The sequence below is a fragment of the Sus scrofa genome, chromosome 6 (genome assembly GCF_054392235.1).
Source record: "Sus scrofa isolate SSC_HxYL_T2T_F1_AM1 chromosome 6, Sscrofa_HxYL_maternal_Yorkshire_Landrace_v2.0, whole genome shotgun sequence".
In the NCBI taxonomy this organism is placed as follows: Eukaryota; Metazoa; Chordata; class Mammalia; order Artiodactyla; family Suidae; genus Sus; species Sus scrofa.
In genome coordinates, this window is record NC_139388.1 from 120,018,651 (window position 1) to 120,030,742 (window position 12,092).

General features: G+C 38.6%; 1 protein-coding gene across 1 annotated transcript in view; it reads right to left on the reverse strand.

Annotated features, from left to right (window-relative positions):
* Window positions 1-2,990: 2,990 nt before the first annotated feature.
* Window positions 2,991-12,092, reverse strand: part of B4GALT6 (beta-1,4-galactosyltransferase 6) — a 67,785-nt gene continuing 58,683 nt past the window's right edge. The window contains exons 7-10 of the mRNA XM_084964417.1: window positions 11,540-11,727; window positions 7,376-7,498; window positions 6,990-7,091; window positions 2,991-6,489 (exon numbers count right to left, since the gene is read on the reverse strand). Coding sequence (XP_084820543.1) covers window positions 6,342-6,489; window positions 6,990-7,091; window positions 7,376-7,498; window positions 11,540-11,727 — 561 coding nt within the window. The 3' untranslated portion in view covers window positions 2,991-6,341. The remainder of the gene's footprint in view (window positions 6,490-6,989; window positions 7,092-7,375; window positions 7,499-11,539; window positions 11,728-12,092) is intronic.

Genomic DNA, 12,092 nt, shown 5'->3' on the forward strand with positions numbered 1-12,092 from the left:
ATTTGCCATATATTTCTTTTCATGACTATTAATGCCAGATCATTATTATTTTTTTGGTCTTTTGTCTTTTTAGGGCTGCACCTGTGGCAAATGGAGGTTTCCAGGCTAGGGGTCAAACTGAAGCTACAGCTGCTGGCCTACACCACAGCCACAGCAACAGCAACATGGGATCTAAGTCACATCTGCGACCTACACCACAGCTCACAGCAACGCTGGATCCTTAGGCCACTAAGCGAAGCCAGGGATCGAACCCGCATCCTCATGTATACTAACTAGGTTCATTAACCACTGAGCCACAATGGGAACTCTTTACTTCCAGATTTTAATTGTACACTTTCATCAGTTCACTAATTGCTTACATACCTTATGCAGAGGATAATGACTGACTTCATTTCCTAGCAGAATTTAAGAACGCAGTATTATTCTTAAAATATGATTCAAGACAATACGCATGAAAGAAAAGCTTGTCACTCTAAAGCTGAAAACTTACTGTAAGCCAGGTTTTCATTTGGTGTCCGGCACTGTACCAGTGTTCTACTAGAATTAGTTTATTTAATCATTTCAATGATCCTTGGGTGGTTCTTCTCATCCTCCATGGAGAGACTAGGACATGAAGGACCACAGAGGTTTAAAGTTTTGCTATCATCTCACAGCTAATAAAAGGGGGTCTCTGAATTCAAACCCAGATCAGTCTGATTCCAGAGTCTTTTCATATACCTACCAGCTTCCATACAGTTCTACTCAGAGTTTACTGCAAATCTTCAAAGTGTGTTGCAGAAAAACAAGGATCTTAATTAACCATCTTTCTGAAGTGTGGCGTTTAGGCTGAGAAATACCTTGTGCCTGGATAAAAGCTGCTGGTTCAAGGCGCTCTGTTGGCTGTCCAATATTACATGTATGAAATACAAAGCCAGTGTTTGTGGAAGGCACAATGGAGTACCTCGTCTGGCAGGATGTGGGTTTTCAGGTGCTTTTGCTATTTTGGTTTTACACACAGAAGACAGTAAACTCCTTGAGGGCAGGTAATGTCTGATACTTCCTGGAGCTCCTCCAGAGCACAGACTTCAGCTGATGGAACTGTGAAGATTAAGCCAGCGCTGGAATTCCAGCCCATCAAAATATGTTACAGGAATGTGTTGAGAGAGATACAAGCTTTATTTTTCAATCCATAGATTTTTCTTTTAATTGTAGTATAATTAAAGTTACTTAGATCAAGAGCAATAGAGTACATGCTCCTTAAGAACAGCCCTTCCTGGAGTTCCCGTCATGGTGCAGGGGAAATGAATCCGACTAGGAACCATGAGGTTGCAGGTTTGATCCCTGGTTGCCATGAACTGTGGTGTAGGTCTCAGATGCGGCTCAGATCAGGCATTGCTGTGGTTGTGGTGTAGGCCGGCAGCAACAGCTCCGATTGGACCCCTAGCCCGGGAACTTCCACGTGCTTCGGATGCACCACACACCACCCCACAAAAAAAAAAAAAGAACATCCCTTCCTAAATAAAACAATTTTAGTCCATGATATCTCCATATCCTTAAATCCATACAAGGAAAAATGTTTATTTTGTATCTCTATGAGATGATGACTGTTCAACTAAACTGACTGTGGTAATCACATTATGCTATACACCTAAACTTATACAGTGCTGTATGTCAATTGTCTCAATAAAACTGAATAAATTTAAAGACAACAAAATTAAAACCATTAAATTAAGTTGGCATTGGAGTTCCTGTTGTGGCTCAGGAACACAGGTCCTGTTGTTAATAACCTGACATAGTATCCATGAGGATTCAGGTTCAATCCCTGGCCTCGCTCAGTGGGTTAAGGATCCAGTGTTGTGGCAAGCGGCAGCTTATGTCACCGATGTGGCTTAGATCCAGTGTTGCTGTGGCTGTGGTTCAGGTAGGCAGCTGCAGCTCCGATTCAACCCCTAGCCCGGAAATTTCCATATGCTGCAGGTGTGGCTATAAAAAGAAAAAAAGAAAAAAAACCAAAAAAAAAACCTGGCATGATTTATCAGAGACATAATACCATAGTGAAGAATCCAGGCAGACTAAGCTAACTCCATGTTATGGCTTTGTATAATTTAAATGACTAAATGATTATGATTTAATGATTGGCTTTATTTGTGATATAATATAGTGACAATATCCTAGTAGCTTACACTATGCATAAAAATTAATAATACTGAGAATTCATTCCACAAATAGTTCAAGTTGATAAAAAGTCATGATCTCCCAATCTAGTCCCAAACACATATCTAGTCCCTAAGGTTTTTTTTGCTTTTCTTTTCTTTTCTTTTTTTTTTTTTTTTTTGCTTTTTAGAGCCGATACCCTCGGCCTATGGAGGTTCACAGGTTAGGGGTTGAATCACAGCTGCAGCTGCCAGCCTACACCACAGCCACAGCAACACTGGATCCAAGCCGTGCCTGTGACTTACACCACAGCTCACAGCAATTGGATCCTTAACTCGCTGGGTAAGGAGGCCAGAGATCAAACCTGAATCCTCATGGATCCTTGTCGGGCTTGTTACCGCTGAGCCAGGACAGGAACTCCAAGTCCCTAGGTATTTTTGAGATTTGACTCTTCACCTTAAAGATCTTCAGTACTCCTTAATACTTGAAAAACAAGATGGAATTGACCAAAACACACCAGCTTAGTTTACTGAAATTGCACAGGGAGAAGACAGTTATGCTGAAAATGACTTCTTAAATATGAATTTTTGCTACAGTAGATTACTAATTGCATTGATGAAAAATATTTAAATATCACCATGTCTCTTTTGAGGTCTAAGCTATGAGGAGATCTCTAAATACATTTAACTGACACTGCTGGAAAGGCATACGCTGTGATCACCTTATTCTTACGGTGCAATCCTGGTGCAACCCAGGTATTCACCAACAATTCACTTTAGGAAACACAAACACAACAAAAACTCAAATAATCCAAAAAAAGCTCCTCAGAGAAAATAATTACATCATCACACAAGGTCTTTAGAACATTATATTTCATAAAAGACAATGATAAAAAAGTACAAACATTTCCATGAGAAGCAAAAAAAAAAAAAATGAGTACAAGAAATTACTAGTATTTATTTCAGTGCATTTATATAGAAGCCTTTGAGATCTTAATAAATAAAATAATCTTAAGTACACTTTCTCTTTCTAATAAACACTATGACCATTTTAGTTCTCTCACTGGCATATTTGCAAATACAAGGTAACAAATCTAGAGTACCAGTATTTGTTTGAAGGTACACAAAGAAATATAAGAGACAAGCAAAAGCCAAAGAAAATGACACAAAATCTGCTTTCACTTGTACAGAGCCTCCCAAAGGAGAATATTGTATTGGATAGTTTCCATTTTGTTTTAAAATGGACATCGATATTTTGGCTGGGAAAGGAGGATAAGCATGTTTTTAATAGATCATATTGTATTTACATAATATTGCAAATAAGATTCTCTTACTGAACACCTTTTCACAAAATACAAACGGAAATTTATATTTAGGCTCAAAAAAATATTCATTAAACCCCAGTTTTGGCAAGGACTTAAATGGCCATCTCCACTGTAAATGAGACATAATGTTACAGCAGATTTGTACATTTTTCCCTTTCCTCTTCCACCAACAGGCCCACTAATCATTACTACTTTCTCAAGTTGAAAGGCACGATATAACTTTCCCAGTAGTGCCGTAGGGAACTCATAACTATGTCCATATAGATATAATATATGTTTCTTGACTGTAAACTAAGAAATACAACAGATAACTTATCAGAGGAGGTTTTCATAATTTCAGAAAGGGTTCAACTTGATATTTGTAGAAATAAAAAAATATTTTCCTGTAGACATACCTAGCATTGCACCTGATAGAATAGACAATCACTGCGTGTTCACTAATAACTCCACAAACCATAGAGATTGCATTTGCAATGTATTTGTTAATTTTTATGTGATAATTATTTTCATACAATGAACATAACTTAGCAAAGCTCTGCCACTTATAGGCAAACATGTAAAAGTTACTATTTATAGGCAGAATCAATCTGAGGTCTGCACTTAAAAAGCAAAACAAAAATAAAAAAGCAAATGAGTAAGATGGTTTTCATAGGGTGATATACCACATCCAAAACTGAAAAAAGAAGAATATTCATGGCCCACTCCTAAAACAAAAAATACTACTAGACTTAATCCAAGAAAATAAGGCAGCTACACTAGTAGAACTGAGTTCTCTTGAACCTGTAAAACGTTTATCAAAATGAGAAGATTCAAAAATGTGGGCAGATCCATATTAAAGAGAAAAAAATATGTTTTCCTACTAAGAAACAGCCCTAATTTCCCCAACTAAAATATTTAAGTATTATTGGGTTAATTATGCTCCTATGCCCCTACTAGCTTGTTAGTGATCAAGTGTAAACTTTCCCAATCTACTTTCATTTTGTCAAATTAAAAAACTACATTGGCTATGAGAGACAGAAAATGTGTAGATACACAATTTAAGAACAAATATCTTGCTTTTCAGACAGCTTGAACTTTCATTATTTTGAGAACTGGCCCAAAGAAAAAAATGAAAAACAAATATTTTGGAAATATTTCTAAGAAATAAATGTACAAAATTGTTTGGTATCATAATAGAGAGCTATCAGTTTTCTCAAAGTATACGAATTTCCATTATTTTAAGATTTGGTTTGTGGTTTCTGTTACCAATATTTGGTGTGGTTTGTGTTACCAGTATTTTCCATAGAAAATGATAACTCCAAAATTAAACTTACAACCTGAGAGATAAATAACCATGTTTCTGTGTTAGGTGAATAATCTATCCATACTGCCCCTCGTTGTTGAAGAGTCACTTTACAGATATACAATTTTTTGTTTTAAATTTGTGAAAGTATCTTAAGAAATTTAAAGACTCTTTGGCTAACCATAATTGATAATTTTCGAAGTCAATTTGATTCAAAGTTAATTTGATTTTGCTATGAAATTTTCATCCAAATTCAAGATTAAGTATTATACTTGATGTCAGGCAGTTTTTAGAGAAGAGTCTTAACATCAAAGAATTTAAATACCTGATCATGTATTTTAATATAATCCTATTAATTTATACTTTTAGCGAGGAAGTTTTATTAACACCAGAGATACAATTTATTAAAAGTGAAAAAAGTACATGTAGTTTGAATAAAATTGGCTGACATTAAAAAGTATCCCTTCCAAACTTGAAATTCTGAGTCTGATAATTAAAATTTGCTTTTTCACCTACTAAGCATTTATCTTCATAAAAATAGAACATTTAATTTCTTATCTAATAGTATAATTTATTTGTATATTATAAGTACTACTGGGTCTTCCATAACACATTCTTTTAAAAAAACTGTTTTGACTTTTTTTAAATGAAGATATTTTTGGTTCTTCGGAACATGAAATAAAAAAAAAGTGCTACTCGCTATGAATTAAAAAAAATACAGTGTACAACCACACGCAACCTTGGGAACATTTTTTGAGGCACAAAATCCCTGACACCTACACCAGAGGTACATGAGAGACATTTAACATACAGGTCCTTTATACCATGTCACATCACAACTTTTAAGATTTTCTGGGTAATACTCATGCAATATGCGTAAACAATATGGTTGTGACTTAGCAAAATCTGATGAGATTGCTAGCAAGGGGAAAAAAATAGGTAATCCTGGTAGGAAGAAAAGCTGTTTAAACCCTTTCTTCTTACCCTTTAAAACCCTAAGGAAGCTGTGACTTCTTCCACACAAAAAGCTGAAGGTCTAAAGCTCAGAACTAGTGTAACAGTGCACTATACTAGATGGCTGTCAATTACTGACAGTTCCTTCATTTCACACAAGGTTAACCTTTGTTTAGTGACATAAACTGATGCTGTTTTATTCCATGCAAATAAAAAAGTGTTTATAAAAATCCCATAAAGGCATAACCCATTACATGCAAAACTGCAACACATCTTATTTTTCAACAATGTGAACACACTAATTTACAGCACATATGTACAAAATATGTTGGAACGGAAATAAAGCATTCTCTTGAATTAAATTATAGATTTCAGTATAAAAATTTTCTCTTTCTAAGGAGCTCTCTTCACCTCCAGACTTAAGCCGGGGCATCCAGTCTCTGCAGGGCTCGCCGAAGGGAATGAGTCTAAGAGCAGGTGGGTGGAAGAAGGCTGACTGTATACAATCACACAAGTAAACACTGAGAACGCAGGCTCTTCTCACCGCCCAGGGCACTGGGACACGTCCACTCACTGACTCCCACTAAGAGTGCCCTCCAAGCTCCAGATCCAGCACTGTGGTCTCTCCTGCCATGAGAGCTGCTACTTTTAATAGTCTTCGATGGGAGCTAACTCTGGCATGAGGTTTACAGATATATTTGTGTACAACCTATCAACCAGTATTTTTGGTGTGTATATTAAATTGTTCAACCCATCAATGTACTGGCGCTCTTTTGAGTATCTTAGCAATTTATACCTAGAGCACGAGAGAAAAAAATAAAAAGTAACAGAAACATGTTTGAAAACATGATGAGAAATATGCTCAAGGTCAGTCTTACCGTTAAAGCATTTAAAGCTCTTTACAACGGTTAGTTCCTAGGCGTGACTAAGAATCTTTCTAGACCATTATTGTAAAAACATTTTCACTAAAAATACCACCTGAAAAAATTATTTTACACTCTTACAACTCAGCCATCCTTAAGAAACAAAAGGCATTATGCTTTACGTTAAGGAAACACTTTTTCTCTAAATGGTTAACGGGGTTCTTTAACATAAATATATATGTATATGTGGGTATGTGTATACGTTTATTTCTTCAAGAATGAAAATGTTTCACTTTTATAAAGAAAAATGACATTGACAGAAAATTCCCTTCAGCAGTTTCTTGTAGGGGGTGCAATGCATTTTTTTTTTAAAAATCTTTCACATATTAAATCATTTTGAAACCCTGATATCTAAAGATGATACTCAACTTACCGTCCTAAGAACTGGACTTCCCCTCGATGGTGATGAGGAATAGACTTGTATTTTCCCAAGTCTCCCTCTGGTCTGGTTACATTATATCCAGCATAGTGAACTCTACAATACAACATATGGAAATGAAAATACATTAAGAGATAACACCGGACACAAAAACAGATTATGTGAGTTTGATTTAAAATGCAAAGGAATGCGCCAATGTACGTGCTGTCAATTTCAGGAGGCCCTCAGTGAACAAAGGGAGAAACACAACATAGGATTTAGGAACCTCAAACATTTTTCCATCCCAGAGAACCCTTTCCTGGAATAGAAAAGTACAGTTTACTTAACAGAAGCGAAATGTATAGAAATTCCATTATTAAGCAATTTGCACCTCAACATACCTATTCCAAAGGTCATCGTCTTCTCCTCCCCATCCCCAGAAGGCATTAGGAAAACCATTGATCTTTCTGAACTGTTCCACTGTCAGTCCACTTACACCACCAAAAAACTCTTTATATGGAAGACTAAAAAAGAAAGCAGAATATAGCATTCTACAAAGGAAATCAAAACGGTTTGCCATATGAAATCCAGTCTTCAGTCTTTCATGTGCTTTCCAAAATCTACCCCTATTTCCTTATAAACAATTATGTTGCTTAAATCATTCTGGGAAATGTAAAGAACACCAAGAAACAAAACATCTTTACAATCTAGCGAAACGAGTACATCTAAATGTGTTACACAAAGCACTTGGGGTAAATGAAATTGAATATTTAGTGCCGTTATTTTACAAAACTCAAAACCTAGGGCTCGAAAATTCTGTATTTTCACACCAAAAGTAATTTTTTTTTTTTTTGTCTTTTTACCATTTCTTGGGCCGCTCACACGGCATATGGAGGTTCCCAGGCTAGGGGTCGAATCGGAGCTGTAGCTGCCAGCCTACGCCAGAGCCACAGCAATGCGGGATCCGAGCCGAGTCTGCAACCTACACCACAGCTCACGGCAATGCCGGATCGTTAACCCACTGAGCAAGGGCAGGGATCGAACCCGCAACCTCATGGTTCCTAGTCGGATTCGTTAACCACTGCGCCACGACGGGTACTCCCAAAAGTAAATTTTTGATCAAATACATCAAGAGCTGCTAATGCAATGTTAGGTGTTACTCAGCTAATTTCCTAAATTAATCTGAATTTATTAACTACATCATGTATTATATAGAGGACAAATGTAAATTAGTAAAAACAAGTCTAGCATTTAATTTGGAAAATACTAGTTGCCTATTCCTGTAATGTTCTTCACTGTTTGGATTATACAAAATATTCAGGAATATTTACAAATATATTTATTTTAATTCACTAATATTTAGAAGAATGAAATTTTAAAAATTTTTTTTTTTTTTTTTTTGCTTTTTAGGGCTGCACCCACGGCATATGGAAGTTCCCAGGCTAGGGACTGACTCAAAGCTACAGCTGCCAGCCTACATCACAGCTACAGCAACACGGGATCTGAGCCACATCTACGACCTACACCGCAGCTCGTGGCAACACCAGATCCTTAACCCACTGAGTGAGCCCAGGGATCAAGCCCACATCCTCATGGATCCTAGTTGGGTTTGTTAACCGCTGAACCATGAAGGGAACTCCAAGAATGAAATTTTTTTAGATGTAATTGACACATAACATTGTATTAGTTTAAGGTGTACAACATAATGATTTGATGTATGTATATATTGCAAAATGATTACCACAAGATGCCTAGTTAATATCCATCACCATCGCAGAGCTATAATATTTTTTCTTGAGAGGAAAGCTTTTAAGATACTGCTCTCAAGTAACTTTCAAGTATACAATATAGTACTTGTTAACTACAGTCACCAGGTGATACATTATATCCCCAGGATTTGTCTTAAAACTGGAAGTTTGTACCTGTTCACCCGCTCCACTCATTTTACCCACCCCACCCCTGGCTCTGAAAACCACCAATCTGTTTTCTGTATCTTTAAGCTCAGGGATTTTTTTTTTTTAAGATTCCACATTATAAGTGCAATCATACAGTACTTGTCTTTCTCTGAGAAATGACTGCATTTTTTTAATTTTGGATTTTATTTTCCTTACCTTTCCCTAACTCATCCTCCAAGGAATTTGTCAAACAGTTGTTTGTTTAGCTGCAGACTGGTTTTCGGATGTCGAGGGAGCATGCCCAGACTGGCAGCCCTGAATAAATTCCTGTGGTCCTCAAATGTGCTACTGAGGACCATGTGCCCGAGCCCCTGAACAAACCAGGGCAGTGTGGGGGGCGGGGGGCAGCAGGGAAAACAAGACCATGTGCAGCATCTGACCATCACGCTCAAGGAAGTCTGGCCAGGACCAAAGCAGAGCCGTCTCCGAGAAAGGGAGGAAGCCCATTTCCTTTTTGGTTGGAAGGACTGAGCTCATTCCCTGTGGGGAAGACGTGCTGTTTGCCAGCTGGGACCTCATGTGGCCACAGAAGATGGGACAGGCAGCTTCCATAGAACTCTAGGGTTGCAGCCCAAAGCAATCCTGGCCCCACCCTGGGCCAAAGGCGCCCCCAGGCAGAAACAGCAATAACTGACCCCAAAGTCTACCACGGTGACTCAGGACACCTCACCAGGCTCACATGGGGGAGGGGAGTTCTGACACCGAAGGCCGGGGTCCAGCAGGGCCAGTAAGCGCCCATGGCACCATGTGTTTCCCACACGCTAGTGGTTTGGAAGAAAACCTGAGATCAGTAGATAGGTCAGCGTGGATAAGTGTGTGTGTGAGTGTTCACTGACATATATAAACTGGCAAGCACACTCATTCCATTTACTGTTCTGTTTAAGTAGAAACAATCAATTGCGCTATATCCAGAGTAGAAAAAGATTAGATAAAATGAAGGTATAATAGACAAAGAATAGAAAATGGAAGCTTGATAAGCAAAAATCTAGGAGCATTTATCTGGCACTGTCCAAAGGGAGAGAGACACTATTCTGGGGCCCTGTGCTTCCTGGGCAGCAGTCATCAGGGTGTGGGCACAACTGTGGGGCAGAGACACCTCATCACACTTTATCCCATTGCTTGAGGTCTACACACTGTCCAGCTCATTCTCTGACTTGCTGCCATTCTCATTTCTTCTTTCCTTCCTTCCTCTCTCTCTTTTTGCTTTTTAGGGCTGCATCTGTGGCATATGGATGTTCCCAGGCTAGGGGTCCAATCGGAGCTGCAGCTGCCAGCCTACACCACAGCCACAGCAATGTGGGATACGAGCTGCGTCTGCAACCTACACAGCTCACATCAACGCTGAATCCTTAACCCACTGAGCGAGGCCAGGGATCAAACCCACATCCTCTTGGATACTAGTCGGGTTTGTTACCACTGAGCTACAACAAGAACTCCATTCTCTCTAATTTCTATTCCAACTTCCAAGATATTCTACCAACCCTTGGATTAGTCTAGATAGGTATGAACATTTCACTCACTATAAATTAATATTTTCAGGGAAAAAATTAATTTATGTCTTAGTTTACATGACATTTATAATATTTTTAAGTAAAAATCCATTACACCGAATTTAATTTGATTCTAGTGGGCTGACCAAAATTGAATTCCTGGAAGTGCTAAGAATCAGATCCTGGGAGTTCCCTGGTAGCCTAGACATTAAGGATCTGGCTGTCACTGCTGTGGCTTGGGTTCCGTCCCTGGCCTGGGAACCTCTGCATGCCTTTGGCGTGGCCACAAAAAAAAAAAAAAAAAATCAGATTCTGAACCTGGATGACCTTCCCAAGGTAAATGCCAGACATGGATTTCAGACACTGTGATAATGAGGAAAAGGTTTCCTAATGATGAGAACCAGGAAAAAAAAAAAAAGAAAAGGAAAAAAAGCACTCTTTTCCTGTTTTAGTGCTGATTCACCTGGTCCTGTCACAGATTTTTTGCCTCTCTCACTCTACAGGTCAGGCAGCAGGCCATATTGGGATGAAGGTAATACCTCCCTTCCTCTCCTCTCCGTTTCCATCAGCCAAAGAGACCTGTGCTATCTCTCCCAGATTAGACCTGCCTGCTGATTTAATTGTCACAGTTCCAATGACGGTATCATTTCAAGGTATCTTTGGTCAGAGAACAAAAACTGTTCCTTATTATTAAAGCCAAGTCAAGAATGCACAGCACCTTCAGAAGAGAGGGCCCTCGCTGCATTGGAACATCTCTGGGGGAGGAGAGCAGAAGGTGGGCCCAGCACCTGGGGTCTCGCAGAGCCCCTTGGATGGGCTCTATTACTCCCTGAACGATGCAACCCATTCCTAAGACAACCAAGCCCTCTAACTGTTAAAATGCTGAAACCAGAAGTCAGAGGTCCCCAGTTGCTCAACTGCAAAAGCCACCGCACACTGAACCTCTGTGTGAGGAGGCACCGAGATGGATGACAAGCCAACTCTGTATCCAGGTGTGAGGTCAAAGACACGCTCTAGGCTCTTGAGCCCTCTTAGATCCAGGTGCTTGATGCTGGACCATTTCAATGACACAACTTTGCAAGTGCACTGTATGATAGCAGGAAGACTGCACATTACTTACATATACATGTATTTATCCAGCTTTGCTGCAAAATGACGTGGCATTTCTCCACATCCATAATAGTTGCGGTCATTTTCAGGTAGATGATCCACATCATGGAAGATTACACAGTCCCAGACACTGTCTTTCATGGCCTCTTTGAAGCCCACATTGAAGAGCATTGCACGGTTAAAAGGCTGCGTACCAGTCTTCACAGAGAGAAAACCAGAAATGTATTCAGCCTTTGTCATGACTTTTTTCTCTACTATTTCTAACTTGTTGAATCACGGTCAAACACTAATAACAAATACATCCAAACCAAGTAGGTAAAATAATAAACATAGGTCAGGATTTTCAAATCTCCGCCTTAAACTATTATTATTACATTCTTTTATACTTGGGCAACACACAAGAAAACACTGTTACTCTCTAGTCCATCGGCAGAACATCACATTTCTATGACAATATAATTTCTATTTCTGTTTTTACATCAAATACATCAGGATATAGATAATTTATAACCAGGGGAAAAAAATAAAGCCATTGAAAATAATATAGGTTGTATTTTTTTTAA